This window comes from Pygocentrus nattereri, chromosome 12 (assembly GCF_015220715.1).
Source record: "Pygocentrus nattereri isolate fPygNat1 chromosome 12, fPygNat1.pri, whole genome shotgun sequence".
In the NCBI taxonomy this organism is placed as follows: domain Eukaryota; kingdom Metazoa; phylum Chordata; class Actinopteri; order Characiformes; family Serrasalmidae; genus Pygocentrus; species Pygocentrus nattereri.
The window spans coordinates 23,125,194-23,142,844 of record NC_051222.1 but is presented as its reverse complement, the minus strand read 5'-3'; the positions used below and the strand labels follow the sequence as shown (position 1 = coordinate 23,142,844).

The following is a 17,651-nucleotide window of genomic DNA, read 5'->3' as shown; positions in this document are numbered from 1 at the left end:
ATCAGAAGGGTAAGCAGTGGATTGGGTGTGTGTGCGGCTCGTTGACCTAACATGACTTGGGACTAGATGCAAAGTCATACACTCATTAGGATTGTTATAATAAATACATTTGAATATTCATTAAATTAAAAATCAGTTTTTATTTAAATTTTTATTTTTATTTAGAAGAGCAGAACATTTTTAGTTAAAGTTAAAATGTGTTAAGATAAACGTCCAACACCTCTTATAAAAATAAGTAGTAGACAAAATGATATGTTTACTGTATTAAGTGAATAACAACCACAGACAGGATTGCATTCTTTAATGTGGTAAATGAATGGTTGGCTTAAGTTGGCATAGAAGCCAGCGTTCCAAATGTGGATGCTTTCTAGCATTTCTATTAAGCTGATTCTCACATACTGTTTCTGTGGTAGCCATGTAAACTGCTAGTTTAGCTGCTTGGCGATGTGCTGCTGTACAGCTGCAGATTAATTTTGATATTCGCGTATCGCTGAGAGTTAATTGACGGAAAGAAAACAATACTGCAGAATTGAATAAATGCTTGACAGTAACGTAAGGATGTAGGCTAATTTTTTAGATGCCAGCACGGGTGTTGCACAAAAAATCAGACAGAACACAGAGCGCGCGGAAGAACACATTTGAAATGTTTGATTATTCAGAAATAGCCAAGACAAATCGGTAGGTTTTTGTGTGGATGAGTAACAGTGGCCGCCTTATAAGAAGCACTGAATACAACCTTGGATGCTAGTTTAGGCTTACTGTCTACTCCTTACGACTGGTCTTTTCACATTACTGGATGATGTGGCAGCAATTGGTCAGATAAATATTTTTGTACGGTTTCTAGACCAAGCTAACATCAGCTAGAGTATGAACAGATACTATCTCTGCCTTCTCACTCATGTCCTTGACAATGAGACCTTGGAAACGTGCTCATGTTCACTTACTTATAATGGAAAGTTATTACAATGCTTATTAAAAAAAATCTAACCTTAACCATAAATGTAACAGAATAGTTCAACCATAAACCGATCAAGCATTATGACCACCTGTTACTGTGCTTATTGTCCATTTTATCAGCTCCACTTAGTATATAGGTGCAGTTTGTAGTTCTACAATTACAGACTGTAGTCCATCTGTTTCTCTGATGCTTTGTTAGCCCCCTTATACCCTGATCTTCAGTGGTCAGGACCCCCATGGACCCTCACAGAGCAGGTACTATTTGGGTGGTGGATCATTCTCAGCACTGCAGTAACGCTGATGTGTTGGTGGTGGTGTATTAGTGTGTGTTGCGCTGGTCTGAGTGGATCAGACAGATCCAGACAGAATTTTAAAACACCTCAGTGTCACTGCTGGACTGCGAATAGTCCCCCAACCAAAAATATTCAGCCAACAGGATCCTGTGGGCAGCATCCAGTTCAAACTTTCATAGACAACTATAAATGCAAGCTGCTCTTTCTTCCTCACTGTATTTTCAAGGATATTTTTTCTGCACTATTGTAAGGGTTTTTATTTTTTAAAATGATTTTATTTCGTTTCTGAATTTTTTATCATGAACTTTTGAGCTACTTTACTGATTTCATGTAATTTGATAAGGCTTTACTGTAATTATTCTGATGGCTGGGGTATTCGAAGCTGGCTGGTGTTCTAAGGTGTGTTTGTCATTTTTTATTTGTTTATTTATTATATTTTGTGCAACCTGGTTTAGTCAAAGACGGATTTCCAGAAATGGTCTTTTTATTCTGTTCTGTTCCGTACATCAGTGATTAGTATATTGGTTGATTAATATTTCAAATAAAATATTATTATCTGTATTAATTCTGGAAATATCCAAAGAATTATACCCGATAACTTGCCTTACAGTGTTGAACAGAGGGGGATGGGTTCCCCTTTTGAGTCTTGGTTCCTGTCCAGGTTTCTTCCTCTCTTTGGCTTGCTCATGGGGGCTCAGACCCAGATTTTTTTTTTGCTTTGTGACAATGTCTGTTTTAAAAGTGATATATAAATAAACTAGACTTGAATCACCCTCTGATGCTGCAGAGTGACAGTGTCAGCAGTGTGGACGTTTTTCACTGTTTCACCGGAAGACAACATTCTTGCAGTTTGCAACAAATATTGAGGCAAGGTACAGCGAGGGGAAAGCACAGAAAACTTTTTGCATCACTATTCTAGTCATTTGAAAGTTTGTTATTGCAGTGATGTAGGTTGTAGATTAACAGCTAGCATCTTTAGAGCTGTGCTCGTTGTACTTCCCACATGAGTCATTGTTTGTGTGCTTCAGTTAAAATGCAAAAATGTGTAAGAATCGGTTGTTGATCAACAATTACAGTGTTAAATGATCAGTTCTGGTTATCAGTATCGATGAACTGTGATTTGTAAAGGTTATGTGTAATTTTTCATCACTGTATACAGGAAACGTCACCCACACCGCTCACAGACTCAGTGCAGGTCATTAGGAATTAGCTGTTGAATGTGTGTAGTCTGGAGACGGTGGTTCAGTATTAAAAGCCTGTTTGTGTCTGTAATGTTGTTAAACGCACTTTACTCCATTACAGCCCTGACACAGAACAGGGACGCTGCCGCTGCCTGCAGTCAAACACATACACAAATATTATTACATCAGCACATGCGGGCGCGCACACGCGCACACACACACACACACACACACACACACACACACACACACACACACACACACACTCTCACACTCTCTCTCTCTCTCTCTCTCTCTCTCTCTCTCTCTCTCTCTCTCTGTCGAGACACAAACACACTTCCCTCAAGGTACTCGCTGTCTGATGCCTTATTAGGACATGAAAGCATCTCTTCTCATCCAGCCTCTCCTTTTCATCCCTTTTTTCCCCTCGCTCTCATCCTTTCTTTTTTCCTCTCTTTTGCCATTTTGCTTTTTACTTTGAACGTCTCACATTTACATTCTCTCTGTTTTTCTCTCTTGTTGGTTCTCTCTCTCTCTCTCGCTCTCTCTCGCTCGCTCTCGCTCGCTCTCTCTTGCTCTCTCTGTTTTTTCTTCACTATTTCCTCTCTCCCACTTTTCTACTTTCTCTTTCTCTCCTTGTTTCCATGTTCCTTTTATCTTTCTCTCTTCTTTTATTTCTCTCTCTCTCTCTCTCTCTCTCTCTCTCTCCCTCACTATCTCCTTTTTCTCTCCCTGTCTCTCTCTCTTTTCTCTGTCCCTTTTCTCTTTCTCTCTCTCCTCTCTCCCTCGGTCACTCACACACACTTTCTCCCTTATCCTCTCTCCCTTTCCTAATTCTTTTTTACTTCCTTCTTTTCTCTTTCTCCCTCTCTCTCCATCTCTCTCTGTGTCTCTCCCTTCCTCTCTTTCTTTCTCTCTCCCCATTCTCTTTCGATTTTCTTTCGCCTTCTCTTTCTCTCTCTCCATTTTCTCTTTGCATTCTCTTACTCTGTCTCTCCGTTTCTCTCTCCCTTTCTCCCTCTCTCCCTCTATCCTTCTCTCTCTCTCTCTGTCTCTGCACTGTGATTAGACTGTAGACGTTTACAGTAAATATTGTCTGCAGACCGTTTCTTAGTAGAAGTTCTGGGTGAAAGTATTTCAAACACTTTCTTCTCAGTACCTGCTGTGCTTTCTGTGTTTACATAGCAGAACATTACAAGAATCCTCTTGATTCCTCTATGCCCACTGATATTTAAGGCTAGTATTAATCCGTCGCTGGGCTTTCTGTTTACACACGCAGCATTGAGACATTTCTGGCTATGGCTGTTTGTCATTTTGACATTTAAATTTTTTTTTTTTTTTCATTTTGTTAAAAAGAAGAGACAACGCAAAATAGCATCTGGTTTCTTTTGCAGCTTGTGTTAGGAACATACTGTATATATTACACCTTGATTATTTTAAAAGCTTAGTATTAATTCTCTGACTTTAATTCTAATACATGTTGCAGTTTTAAAAAAAAAGCTGACGTAATGTAATGTAATGTAAACTGACCTAATTAATTGATTAGTTGATAGTTCTAATTAGTAACTCTGTTAGTCAGCTACTTTGAAGGTCTTCGTGCCCAATGTCCAGCATTGCTATTGGGGTATAAAACCCCCACCCTCTTCCCAGCATGGAGTGGAGTGATGGAGCTCCATCCAGTACCTCTGGAATGAGGGGGAGTGAAGTTTGTTATCCAGAGTTGGTCATCCATTATCGGTACTTGACCTTGCTAATGCTCTTTATTTCAGACGAAACGTCGAAAGAGCAGGTGTGAAACATTTTTATATGTAAAATAGAGTAATTTTCAACCACTCTGTGTGTGTGTGGTTGTGTGTGTGTGTGTTCAGGTAAGCCTGACCCGTGTGGAATGGAGCTGAGGATTGAGGAGTTGAGGCATCATTACCGAGTGGAGCATGCTGTGGCTGAGGGAGCCAAGAATGTACTGAGGCTACTGGGAGCCAGTAAAGTGCAGGACAAGAAGGCCATGTCAGAGGTGAAATCAGACACTCACACCTTTAGCTAGTACCATCTGACCAGGTGTTATTTTCCTGTTTTTTCTTCCTTTTTTAATTCTACTAAGGCTGTAGTGATTTCAATACAGTGTTGAAGGAGGAAAATGTATGATTGAAATTAAAAAATGTATCACCAATACATCCTCCAGTGCTCTTCTAAGGGTCCCTCATTTAGTTTAGGCATGTGGGTACATCCTATCAGAGTAATGTGGGTGGAGATGAGTGTAAGGCATATACTGTTGTATGTTTTAAGTGGCTTATAACTTGTAAGGGTTGTGATTGTGTTGTTGTTTGTTTGTTTTTTAAACAAAAATCATTTGGCATTGAACCTAAAAGTTGTTACATTTGATATCATTTTTTCCTTTATTTGTTTCTTTCTTTTTTTCTGTTCTTGTTCATACTTTTTAGAGATTGAATACACATAATACTAATTATACCCTCTCTCTCTTTCTTTCTCCCCCTCTCTCTGCAGGCTCAGTGTCGTCTGAGTGAATCCTCACAGAGGCTGGATTTGTTGAGGGATTCTTTAGACCAGCGTCTGGCTGAGTTGCCTGAGGATCACCCTAAAGCGTGTTTAATTAAAGAGGAGCTGGTTCTGGCCTCCTCACCCGCTTTCAGCTCCAGACATGGCGCCCCCTACATGCACAACAAGTACAGCACTCTCTCCAAACCATCACCGCTCACTGGTAACCACACAGGGTTTTCTTTATTCTTACCATTTTCCACATCTTAGAATAATACTAAGGGCAATAAATCTGTGAAACAAGATCAAATTACTACACCCAGAAATGTTGACCTTCTTACAATAGTAATTTCACATTACGAGGACTTTTAATGAGGTACACGTTAGTTAGAATGATATTATAGTTCAACATTCTGCAACTTTACAGTTCTGAATGAAACTGAATGAAAACATTGCTTCTGGCTTACAATCAAGATTGAACGATTTCAGCATATACCTTTACATCAAGATGTCTTTAAAATTTAGTCGATACATGTTTTTTTTTTTTTTTGGGCACTGACGATATGATGCATTCAATCAAGTGTAATGAAACTTTGAATGCTGAGCCTATTGTAAATCTTATTTGCCTTCATTTATTGATCTGCAGAATTTAATTTGTTTTGACTTTGTTACAATTGACATTTTAAATAATATTTGCTGTACATGGGAAAGAAAGCTTGATATGTATAATGTATTTAAATGTAAAATGATATTTTGTTGCTGTAAAGACAAAACCTTGTATCTCCATTTTTCTCACTTTTTTTGTTATTTTATGTAATTTGTAAACACAAGCTGCACTTCACTTTGTGCTGAAAATGTCTTGATGAACGTGCAAGGTTTTGTATTGGTTCCGACAGCTTTGATATAATAAGACTACAATAATTTATAATAAATTACTTTTAAACTTTTATTTGTGTGTGTGTTTCAGGCACGCTGCAGGTGACAATTCTGGGCTGTGTGGGCGTGATGGAGGTGGTTCCGGGTCGTTGCCGTGGCAGCCCGGTGGTATTGCCTTGCTATAGTCCGGGTGAGGGTCGCTCGTTTATGCGCAGCGGGAAGGGTCTTTACAGCCGCAGCGGCAGCGTGAGCGGCAAGAACACGCTCAAAACAGATGAACTGTCCTGTGAGTTACTGCACCGAAACTCTCTGTGTGTGTGTGTGTGTGTGTGTGTGTGTGTGTTTGCTCTGTCTTTTACTCTTTTTGTGGGAATTAAATGTCCCCACAGTGACCCCACAATAGAGAAATAAATGTATGACTTTGTGAGGGCATTTTATATCTTCCTCAGAAGTGGCCAGAGTTGTGTTTAGCCACAGTAATAGCTACAAAGATTAATCCAGAAACTGGATTTAAAAAAATCTATGCATGCAATTGACATAGCTGTCACAATCATGAAATTTTATCTTCTGATCAATTGCCATATAAGTAATTGCAATTAAACATTTCATTCCTTTTTTCATTTTATGCAGTTATTGAAGTACATAAGTGGCTAAATTAGCTGATTACCTGTTATACTTCCTAGCTTATTTAGTAGCTCTCGACTGAGGACAAATACAGCCTTAACATTACTAACTGCTGCTCTCTAAAGGTGTTAGAGGACAAAATCAGAAGTCATATTTTTGTTGTTTGTGAAATCCATGGCATGTGTTGGCCGTTTTCCGCTTTATTTAATTTACAGGCATTTGCTTCAGTGCAACAGATGAAAATGCACCCAACACAAACGTTCATTTTAGGGGAATGAAAATATATGAATGTTAAAAACAAACTGGAAAGTTATGTCAGTCAGCTTAAAGTATTGCAATCAGGTGATTAGGTAATTATTTTGACTGGGCTAATAATTGATTATATTTAGGCTAGGCAAGCTGAATATTTTCCAGGCTTGCTTGTTAAATTAATGAATGACTGACTGAATGAATGAAAGAATGAATAAATGTGGCTGCTGTAACTGAGGAAAAAACCATTAGCTTGCTTTGTTTGACAATTTTAACGTACAGCAGATGGCTGCACAAACTTCTGCTGTATGCTTGCCTGCTTCATTTCCTTCAGATGCTTTTATAGTGGCTCTTATGTTGTTTGTCTAATCCACTATGTTGAATATGTTACGTTTATAAATCTTACGGCCTTTGGTTGGCCTTTTATACTGATCTAAGACCAACTGTTTTTACCTAAATCTTACAGCCACATTAGCAGTGAGTAGTCTTTATATGACATTTAGAAAAGCTTTTTTTTATAATGTCACAAAGCTGAATTTCTATATAAATATGGGTATTTATAGGTAAATTGTAAAAGTTTGAAGTTATCTGGCCTCTTTGTGAAATACTAGCTTGTTTCAGCTGAGTATTAACAGATTCCATTAACACTTCTGGTACAGCGGAGGTGAGTGCAGTGCTGAAGCTGGATAACTCTGTGGTGGGCCAGACGGCATGGAGGACTGTAGGAGAACAGGCCTGGGATCAGACGTTCACTATAGAGCTGGAGAGGGTGAGCCTTCGGCAATTCGCCCCTGTTTCTGAAATTCAGCTTCTGAGAAACTTTGGTCTTTGGAGTTTTTATATTTGTCTCACCAATGGCTCAACTCTTTTGTGTCTGACTCATTTCACACCAGTCTTAGCTGAGTGATATTTTCATAAGAAATTTTCTTTATCTCTCTTATGTAGATAGTTTGACATTCTCATTCAATTTCTGTTAATATCTTTACATGCACTGGCAGCATCAGATAGTTTTGAAAATGTTCTCTTCGTGTGTGTGTGTGTGTGTGTGTGTGTAGAGCAGAGAGATGGAGATTGCAGTGTACTGGAGAGATTACCGCTCTCTGTGTGCACTGAAGTTTCTGAAGCTGGAGGACTTTCTAGACAATCAGAAACACCGAGTTCAGCTGGAGTTAGAACCACAGGGCCTGCTGCTGGCTGAGGTATGCACACAAACACACACAGACATTTGTTTTTATACCTTGTCAGGATGTGGGGTCACATTTTCTCCATATGAATTATATAGACGTTAATATCTATGTAGTAATAAACTAGTGATCATTTACTATGTAATAATAATGTCCTACATTACATATGTACACATACACATTCATAGAATCACTTCTTCATTTCTCTCAATTCATTTCTCTTGTGTAAGTTTTTGTGGCAGTTTATCAGGGTGTTTTTGTGTTTTAGGTAACGTTCTTTAACCCTGTTATCGAGAGGGTTCCACGCCTTAAAAGACAGAAGAAAGTCTTCTCTAAACAGCAGGGTAATGCTGCAGCAACAGACCTGCAGATTCACACTTGACCTGCAGATTCACACTGCATACTCATATACACCTACACCACATTTTTCACATCATTTAAGTAAGTGTAAGTAAATTCCACCTCTGCATTTAACCCACACACTAGTGAAAACACACACTAGGGGGCAGTGAGCACACTTGCCCGGAGCTGTGGGCAGCCCTATCCACAGCGCCCGGGGAGCAGTTGGGGGTTAGGTGTCTTGCTCAAGGACACCTCAGTCATGGACTGTCGGCACTGGGGATCAAACCGGGAACCTTCCGGTCACAGGGCCAGATCCCTAACTCAAGCCCACGACTGCCCCATTTCGGACTGAATGTAATGATGTGCTGACAGTCACACGCTCCAGTCTTCACTGCATTCTCTGAATGTATGCATGTAGACTGTTTAATCTGGATTTGTTTTTACCAGAGGTGGTCTGGCAATGTAATACGTTATGGGTTTGACTGGCTGTTTGGATATGGATAAAGTATCTGTAATTTCTCTAAAGCACCTTCAGAGAGCCTGGTTCAAAACATTATAGCCCAGACTTTCATTTCAATAATATTAGATTTAAACTCATACAAAAAAAAACAAGAACAAACAGCAACTTCCAGTGAATACCAGATAGAATAGCTTTAAGTTAGTAAAATTTTTAACTACATCAGTGTTGTGAGAGGTAACTTTTGTGATTCTAATTCTCATTAGTCACCAGAATGTTTTAGATTACACTAGTCTTGTTTTGCAGATAAAGAAACAGTGCTAACCTCATTTTAGCAGTTATCCTCATCTCTGTCACCAAAAAGCAGAAACATTGATGACTGTTACCTGGATTTGTTAAATATATTACTGTGATGTTGACAGTGATTTGAACAAGACTGTTGTTACTATGGCGGCTCAGGGTTTGATGAATTACTGAAGGTAATTCACTCCGTAGTTTTTATTTAGCAAACTTGTAAAAGCTACAAATATAGCAGATTCGTACTGGGTTAAAATAATGGATTTCCTCGGTAAAACTAATCCAGCTTGAACACGTCTTTTGTTCAAGTAGTATGATGTACAGAAGTCCATGATAAGGAAGAAAAGCTTGAAAAGAAAGGTACTTGGAAGACAGTAGTAGACTGAAAAATAGTGACTAAGAGTAGGGCTGGGTATTATTCAAAACATTTCAGTATGGATGTCAGTACAGATACATTGACATTTGATGCTAACACTAGAACAATATTTTTTTTTTCAATACCTACAAAACAATGAATTAAAAGAAATTTATTGCATCAGTTTGCAATACTAATCAAAAGAGCTCTGCACAGAATTAAATAAGTGCTGAAATGAACACCTTACAGCCAATCAGCAGTTGAGATTTTGGAAAAAGTGTGCTTATTGGTTTACTCAGGCTGATAATACTGACTGCTTGGGTATTGTATTGTATCTTATTGTTATTGTATTGCATTGAATGGCACAGAGTTCCGTGTTCAACTCTGTTTCTTTTTCTCTTGGTGTCTGCAGTGACATTTTGTTTCTAGCAGTATCTGAGCTCAGGTCTGTCTTTTTCTCTAAGCTATTGGTAACTAGCAAAGATACTTTCTCTAGATTGACAAAGCAATTCTTGTAAGTCGCTCTGGATAAGAGCGTCTGCTAAATGCTGTAAATGTAAATGTATTGAAAATTGGCCTTAAATGACTGTAATATTGAAGTAATTCTGTCAGTAAAGAAGTTCATTACTCAGCTCTAATTAGGAGCATAGACACATGGCTAGATGGATAAATGCCTAAAAGAATAGATGAAGTGGATAAATAAAATAGAACAAAAGTTCATGAGACAGAAGGCTGGATTTTAGACTGTACTGGTTGACAGACAAGGTTTCAAAATCTAGAAACAATTTACTTTACGCCCTCTAGTGGGCAGAGTGCTGAGGTGGAGTCTAAGAATGCAGCAAATTGGATTGAACATCAACATTTTGTTCTGAAAATAGTGAGAATAAGTCAAATGCATAGTCATTTCTTTTCTATTTTCAAAAATAAAAACATTTCTTAATTTAAAACATCCTCTTCAGAGAGCACACTGCTACACATTTTAATGCACACACTTTATTTGCTGAATGGAGCATATATGGGGGGGGGCGGCTGTTATTTTTTTTTTTTCTTTTCTTTTCACTTAGAAAATCAACAAAACATGTCATTTGATCAGGGTGTTCAAATGTTTGCATAGGACTGTACTACTAAATCATGTCAGTGATGATAAGACTGGATGAAAGCCTGGATATTTTATACAGATACGTTTTTTCCACTCATTACCTGGTTGTTAACCTTTGCTAATTTGCCTTGTAAGTAATTCATATTATAAAAAATATAGAATTGAATATAATATGTATAATGTATATCATAATTACTATTATTTAGGCAAAATGGTGCAAAAGAAGTCTGTTTTAAATATCAGTCCTTTGGTTGTGGTATTGATTTTTGTTCCATGTTGCCTTAAATCAGTTTTGTCCAAGAATGTTGATTTCAGTGGATCAGTATTAGCTTACTGGTGTTGTGTATGTCCTCAGGTAAAGCGTTCCTGCGTGCTCGTCAGATGAACGTGGACATTGGCACCTGGGTGCGGCTTTTAAGAAACGCTATTCCAACAGTTAACAACACAGGAACCTACAGTCCGAGTTCAGCTCACACAATACAGTCTGGGTAACATCCTCACTCATATCTAATCCAATGAGGGCTTAAAATAACACTCAGAGTGCAATATATTGCTTCAGCATGTTGGCCTCATTTCTTTTTGCTTTCCTGTGCATGTGTGTATGGATGGATGGGTTTGTATGTTTTGTGTGTGTTTTAGGGAGATCTCTGTGGAGAAGCTGAGTCTGGACTGTGACTCTCCCGTGAGAGTGGACCTCAGGAGAGACGTTACAGATGCACACACTCCAGTGAGAGAGAATCTATATAATCTGTATAAAAGCACTTAAAGTGACATTTGTCAAAAGGTCAAATTTACAGGAGTGGGAGCGGGAGCATGCTCATTTATGCGAGCAAATTGTCAGAGCTGGATTTCCCAAAAACATCTGGGCACAAAAATGACAGAAAAAAATGACACAAAAAGAGCAAGCATCACACTGAACGTGCTGTCTCTGCCAGTTAAGATTATCATAAACCTAGAATGCTGTTGGGAAACAGATTAGCATAAAAATACTGTCAAATTAAATTTCAGATTTTTCATTAAGTAATTACTATGAATTCCACAGAAAAGAAAACCAAAACTGGCTAAATTGCTGTTATTGCTCATGATTTTAATGTTAAAGATGTGGCTGTTTAATATACTGGTAATTGGTGTATGTTAGCTACATTAGCCTTGTAGCTCCAGTACAGACCTACAGAAAGAAACTTAGATCGACTAATTCTGCATAAATTGTTTGTTTCTGTTTTCACTGAACAAAATGCTTTTTCCGTCTTACCATTTTTTCTTTAAATGTAAATCTCTCATGATGTCCGAGACTAACAAAACACTGCGCGTATTCTGAGTGTTTACTCGTCCAAATCTGTCTCCAGTTATTTGGCCAGGATCAGCCTGGACTACATGTTTTAATCAGTCTAAGGACATTCAGACTGTTTGTTTACATGTTCATATATTAGTTAGACTAGCAGTCTGCGATCCATTCGTATGCATGTAAACGTAGTTGATGTGCAGTCAGTGTCATTTTGTGATTATGTTCTTTTTATACCTCATCTAATTGGTTTTGTGTCCCGTACCGTCTCTCATCGTTCATTTCTTTCTTCTCCTTCCTCACTTGTTTTCAGGAGAGGCAGCCTGCCACTGAGCCTTGCCCTCCTCAAGAACCTTCTACACCTCAGCGAAACAGCAGAACACACTCACTCAGCGGGTACTCACACTCACTTTTATATTTCACTGCTGTATTATGCCCTGTTTGTTAAAACCTAATGCATTTATAGATGTGTTTTTTTTATGGTTAACTCCCCTTGGATGGCTTATGATGATTATATAGACTGATATTTATACCAAATGTATTACCATAGTGCAGAGTTCATATTTTTCCATTGAAAACATAACTTTCTCAGTATGTATGCAAAGGAAGGCAGGAAACTTGCCTTCAGATACAGAACATGCCTGCTCTTGATGGCTACTTAGCTTGCTTGAAATGTTTAGTGCAGGAAGCTGTTAGCTAAAATAAATGATATTGGCATTTAAAATCATGACGATGTCAAATTTATATTTCATACACTGTCAAATATGGTGTACATGTTGTTGTAGCAGCATGTAGCATTGTTTTTGTGTGGAGCTGTTAATTTAAGGTACTTTTACTTCAGTGTCTCGTTAGCACTGAAAGCTAGCATAAAGACTCAAATCTGACTGGTAAAATCTTATGTTTTTGTGTATGCCTGCTGTTAGCTTAAGTTACTTTCAATTTATTTAATTCAGAGGCTAACATTAGTCTAGAGACAAGCCTAAACCACCAGCAATTCTGGATCACTGGCGATGCACTGGGGCACGTTTAGAGGATAAAGTGAGTGAACTGGAACAGGTGACAGAGACAGAATCTTTGTTTCTGCTCAGTCTCATCTCATCTACTCATTCTGTAATATGGAGACATCATTCAGGATAGTGGGTGCTGAGGTTTAGGGATGCTCCTATGCCATTTGTAGTAGTGTCTTGGGCATAACTAATACATAAAAATGTTTAATAATTTGTTATGTAACATCATTTTTTTGTATTTTAAATGAGGATTTTAGGGGTGTACTCATTAACTCATACATGTTGTGTATGTGTGTGTTGACCTATAGTAAACAGAAAAAGACACCATTGGGGCTGCAGGACTTCAGATTGATCGCTGTGCTCGGTAGAGGCCATTTTGGCAAGGCAAGCTTTGTCCTGTACTTTTTATTTCTGTCCTTCTGTTTCTGTGTGTGTTTGATGTCTGTCCATTCTTTTGCCACTAAAACAGTTTTGTCTTTCTCAGGTGTTGCTGGCGGAGTATAAGAAGTCAGGCACTATGTACGCTATCAAAGCACTGAAGAAAGGAGACATTGTGGCCAGAGATGAAGTGGAGAGGTGAGTAAACAAAATGCACAAAACCAAATGAATAGCAAAAAAGAACAGCTCTGTTTATAAGACTTTTTTAAAAATAGAGTAGGAGTACTCAAGGAGAATGGGTTACTCTTTTAATGCAAACTGAAATGTAATGAAATCTTGTCCGCTACCATGACATGTATACAGAAAATATTGTGATATTGAATGTTATCTGTAACACGGTCAGCTACTTTCAGGTTGATGGGAAATTCTGCTGCGCAAATATTGCTCATCTTATAAGAGGAATATTGACTAAGACACGCTTCTTTTTTTGTTTACATGTTGTGTGTGTATGTCCCAGATGTGAAAAATAGACAGAAAGAAGGGAATGATTAAGTAGTTCATGTGAATCTCTGACTTCTTATTATTTTTGTGTCTTTATTGTTGTGTATGTGCTCTCTCTCTCTCTCTCTCTCTCTCTCTCTCTCTCTCTCTCTCTCTCTCTCTCTCTCTCTCAGTCTGATGTGTGAGAAGCGGATCTTTGAGATCGTCAACAGTTCTCAGCACCCGTTCCTGGTGAATCTGTTTGCGTGTTTCCAAACGCCTGAGCATGTGTGTTTTGTAATGGAGTACACAGCCGGCGGGGACCTAATGATGCACATCCACGCTGACGTCTTTACTGAGCCACGTGCTGTGTATGTAGAGCATTTGTTAGTCAGTGGTCAAATGTTCTTTTGTCAGTCAGGTGCTCTCCCTCTAGCATAGCTTTTAGCCAAATTTTCTTGATTTTATTTATTCATTCATTTATAAAGAAGAAATGAATTTTCCTTACCACTTTTGAAGGTTTCACATTATCAGTGGAATCTTTTGTTTTGCCCTGTGTTGTTTGTGTTGGGTTTATGCAAGTGTGTCGGCATGCAAGATGTGTGTGTGTGTGTTATCTCATTGCATCTGTGTTTGTTTACAGGTTCTACGCTGCCTGTGTTGTGCTAGGCCTTCAGTTTTTACATGACCATAAGATTGTATATCGGTAAGAATATACCTATCCTCCAAACATGTTTGTATTGTGTCATGTCCACACTATACTCCTGTTGTTTTCTCATAGAACAGGTAATATATAGTTGTAGTTGTACAGTAACTTTAATGTTGATTGTATTTCTCAGGGACCTGAAGCTGGACAATCTGCTGCTTGACACGGATGGATATGTGAAAATAGCTGACTTTGGACTGTGTAAAGAAGGTAGTTTTTTATGTATATTGTTGCTGTTTGACCAAAACCGTGCTTCTTCATGTTAATGTAAAAATGGTTAATGTAAAGTTAATGTGAATCAGAAATCAGAACGAGATAGGAAATGAAAACAGAATATTTGGGCGGGAAATAACTTTGGGCAGGACACGCATTTATCAACTGGGATTAGATTAGATCGGGCATTCAACAACGAACATGGAGACAGACCAAGACTCTAATATGCAATTAATTGTAATGGGCAACTCGCCTCCTGCAACACTTCTGGCACCCATATTGGAGGCAGAGAATGAAGTAGTGATAGTAGAGAAGGCACAAAAGGAAGAGGGGACAGTATGACAATTATATACCTGTGTTTATTTGAGCCTGTAGGTGCAGCTCGGAGCAGAGTTGATGACTGGTGTTTTCACTCAGTGATGGGCAGGGGTGGTAGGGGGAAAACATGCTACAATAATGATTGGTTAAAGTAATTTGACCTCACCCTTGGTACACAGTGACTTATCCAAACAACAGAAGTCATTACACTTTGATCAATGATTATGGAGTAACAACGATTTTGTCTTTTGAGTGGATTGTGTGTTATAAGAGCAACTACATAAACTAACAATGTAAAAACTATCAATTTCTTTGGTTGAATTTAATGTACATTCATATAACTGCATTTAATAAGTAAATAATAAGTAATTTTGGGCTATTTTTGTCTATCCAATCATTATGAAATGTTCACATGTAATGTAAAGCACACCTGGCATTTTCAGGTAGGGTAAAAAGTTAAAAAGAGTCTCTCTTTTAGGTATGGGGTATGGGGACCGGACGAGTACGTTTTGTGGAACTCCAGAATTTTTGGCTCCAGAAGTTCTGACAGACACGTCTTACACACGAGCAGTAGACTGGTGGGGCCTCGGAGTCCTGATCTATGAGATGCTGGTTGGAGAGGTGAGAGAGATAACGTGGTACAATTCCCAAAGTACAAGTAGTAGAAGTCCCCAAAGATTTTACATTAAAAATATGAAATCATGCATTATATAATACCAGTCTGTAGACAAGGGAGTTTGTTCTCTTTTTGCTGCAGTAACAGTATCTACTTTTCTACAAAGACTCGACACTCATCCGAAAGGTTATGAATGGAGCTCCACCTCTGCTGCACAACCCAGTGCTGGGGCCTCTAGCCAGTGTTTGGTGTTGGACATGGTGATATTAGGCTCATGTGCAGCAACTGCAGTGCATTAAATTCTATTGCCACTGTTTTTCTATGGAGTTGAATGCTAATAAATGCCTACGTCAGCAACCGTAAAGTAGCTGAAGTCATTAATTAGAAAGGTTGTCTGGACAATTGTATACTTTTGATAGTTGATTTTGATAATTTGATTGGTTGTTTCAATGTTACCTTAAATTGATGCCATGTCATAAATGAGCCATTAGCAAATTATCATTTGCTGCATTGTTCTTTTTTTCTTTTTAAGAAAGTCCTGTGATGTCCACACTTAAGCCAGTTCCTCAAAGTGCATAAAATATGGTTGTTTGCTGTTGCAAATGTGGGTGTTTATACTCACTTGAGGAAGTGTGACAAAGACAGCAAAGTGTCTAGCCCATTATAGATAGAAGGGTAAAAGTTTATCACTTATTCATCATTTTTCTCTGGTATGTCTGCTCTCTCTCTCTCTCTCTCTTCCTGTTCCTCTCCCTCCTTCTCTCCCTGTCTCTTTGTCTTATTTCTATCTCTCTCCTTCTTTCTCTTTCTCTCTCTCTCTTTCTCTCTTCCTGTTCCTCTCCCTCCTTCTCTCCCTATCTCTTTGTCTTATTTCTATCTCTCTCCTTCTTTCTCTTTCTCTCTCTCTCTCTCTCTCTCTCTCTCTCTCTCTCTCTCTCTCTCTCTCTCTCTCCCTATTCCTCTCCCTCCTTCTCTCTCTGTCCCTTTGTCTTACTTTTATCTCTCTCCTTCTTTCTCTTTCTCTTCCCCTCTCTCTCTCCCCCCATTTCTCTCCCTCCTTCTCTCTCTGTCCCTTTGTCTTATTTCTGTCTCTCTCCTTCTTTCTCTTTCTCTCTCTTCCTATTCCTCTCCTTCCTTCTCTCCCTGTCTCTTATTTCTCTCCTTCATTCTCTTTCTCTCTTCCTATTCCTCTCCCTCCTTCTCTCTCTGTCTCTCTCTGTCTCTTTGTCTTATTTCTATCTCTCTCCTTCTTTCTCTTTCTCTCTCTCTCTCTCTCTCTCTCTCTCTCTCTCTTGCTCTCTCTCTCTGCCTGTTCCTCTCCCTCCTTCTCTGCCTGTCTTATTTCTATCTCTCCTTCTTTCTCTTTCTCTCTCTCTCTCTTCCTATTCCTCTCCCTCCTTCTCTCTCTGTCTCTTTGTCTTATTTCTATCTCTCTCCTTCTTTCTCTCTTTCTCTCTCTCTAGTCTCCATTCCCGGGGGATGATGAGGAGGAGGTGTTTGACAGTATAGTAAACGATGAAGTCCGTTACCCACGATTCCTGTCATCTGAAGCTATCGCCATTATGAGAAGGGTGAGTTTCACAAACACTCACACACAAAAACTGCTCACACAGCAAACCATGAACCAACACACGTGTGACTGTATTAAACAGGTATTTTTACACACATTGTTGCTGTTTCTGAAACGTTTTTGGGACAAAGATAAAATGTTATTAATGGCGTTGTGTGTCATGATGAAATGTAACATTTGATAATGAAAGGTGTCATTCGGGTTTTTTGTTGGTTTTACAGCTTTTAAGGAGGAACCCGGAGCGGAGGCTGGGCTCAGGAGAGAAAGATGCTGAAGAGGTCAAGAAGCAGCCATTCTTCAGGGTACGAATGAGAGATTTCTGTCTTCATATTCTCTCAGCGCAACGCCTAATAGCTGCTCTTTCTGATTTCATGTACTGCATCATTCAGAATTTAGCTACTAATCAATAAAATGTAGTTTTCAAAGCATTATGTTATTTTTATAGTGTATGTTAAGTTAATTTTGTTTTTCCCCGACAAAGCTCTTAGTTCAGGTTTAAAGTCTTTAAACTACAGAGTATACTGGGAAATGTATATCCATGTGTATATCCATCTCAAATCAAGGAATAGCTTCTGTATGAGAATTTTTAAAATTGTATTATCTCTACCCTTTCTCTTAGAACATGGACTGGGAGGCTCTTCTTCTTCGGAAGCTTCCTCCTCCTTTCGTGC

The 17,651-nt window shown here is 38.7% G+C and overlaps 1 protein-coding gene across 3 annotated transcripts in view; it reads left to right on the top strand.

Moving 5' to 3' along the window:
• pkn1a (protein kinase N1a) overlaps positions 1-17,651 on the top strand; it is a 65,302-nt gene that overhangs the window by 46,529 nt on the left and 1,122 nt on the right. For all 3 annotated transcript variants that reach the window (XM_017699083.2, XM_017699080.2, XM_017699082.2), the window contains exons 5-22: positions 4,300-4,445; positions 4,937-5,150; positions 5,895-6,089; positions 7,336-7,445; positions 7,732-7,875; positions 8,129-8,204; positions 10,766-10,898; positions 11,050-11,137; positions 12,006-12,088; positions 13,008-13,083; positions 13,184-13,275; positions 13,752-13,928; positions 14,201-14,263; positions 14,397-14,473; positions 15,273-15,415; positions 16,874-16,981; positions 17,202-17,282; positions 17,600-17,651. The exon at positions 17,600-17,651 is cut by the window's right edge and continues 1,122 nt beyond it. In XM_017699083.2, coding sequence (XP_017554572.1) covers positions 4,300-4,445; positions 4,937-5,150; positions 5,895-6,089; positions 7,336-7,445; positions 7,732-7,875; positions 8,129-8,204; positions 10,766-10,898; positions 11,050-11,137; positions 12,006-12,088; positions 13,008-13,083; positions 13,184-13,275; positions 13,752-13,928; positions 14,201-14,263; positions 14,397-14,473; positions 15,273-15,415; positions 16,874-16,981; positions 17,202-17,282; positions 17,600-17,651 — 2,058 coding nt within the window. The remainder of the gene's footprint in view (positions 1-4,299; positions 4,446-4,936; positions 5,151-5,894; positions 6,090-7,335; positions 7,446-7,731; positions 7,876-8,128; positions 8,205-10,765; positions 10,899-11,049; positions 11,138-12,005; positions 12,089-13,007; positions 13,084-13,183; positions 13,276-13,751; positions 13,929-14,200; positions 14,264-14,396; positions 14,474-15,272; positions 15,416-16,873; positions 16,982-17,201; positions 17,283-17,599) is intronic.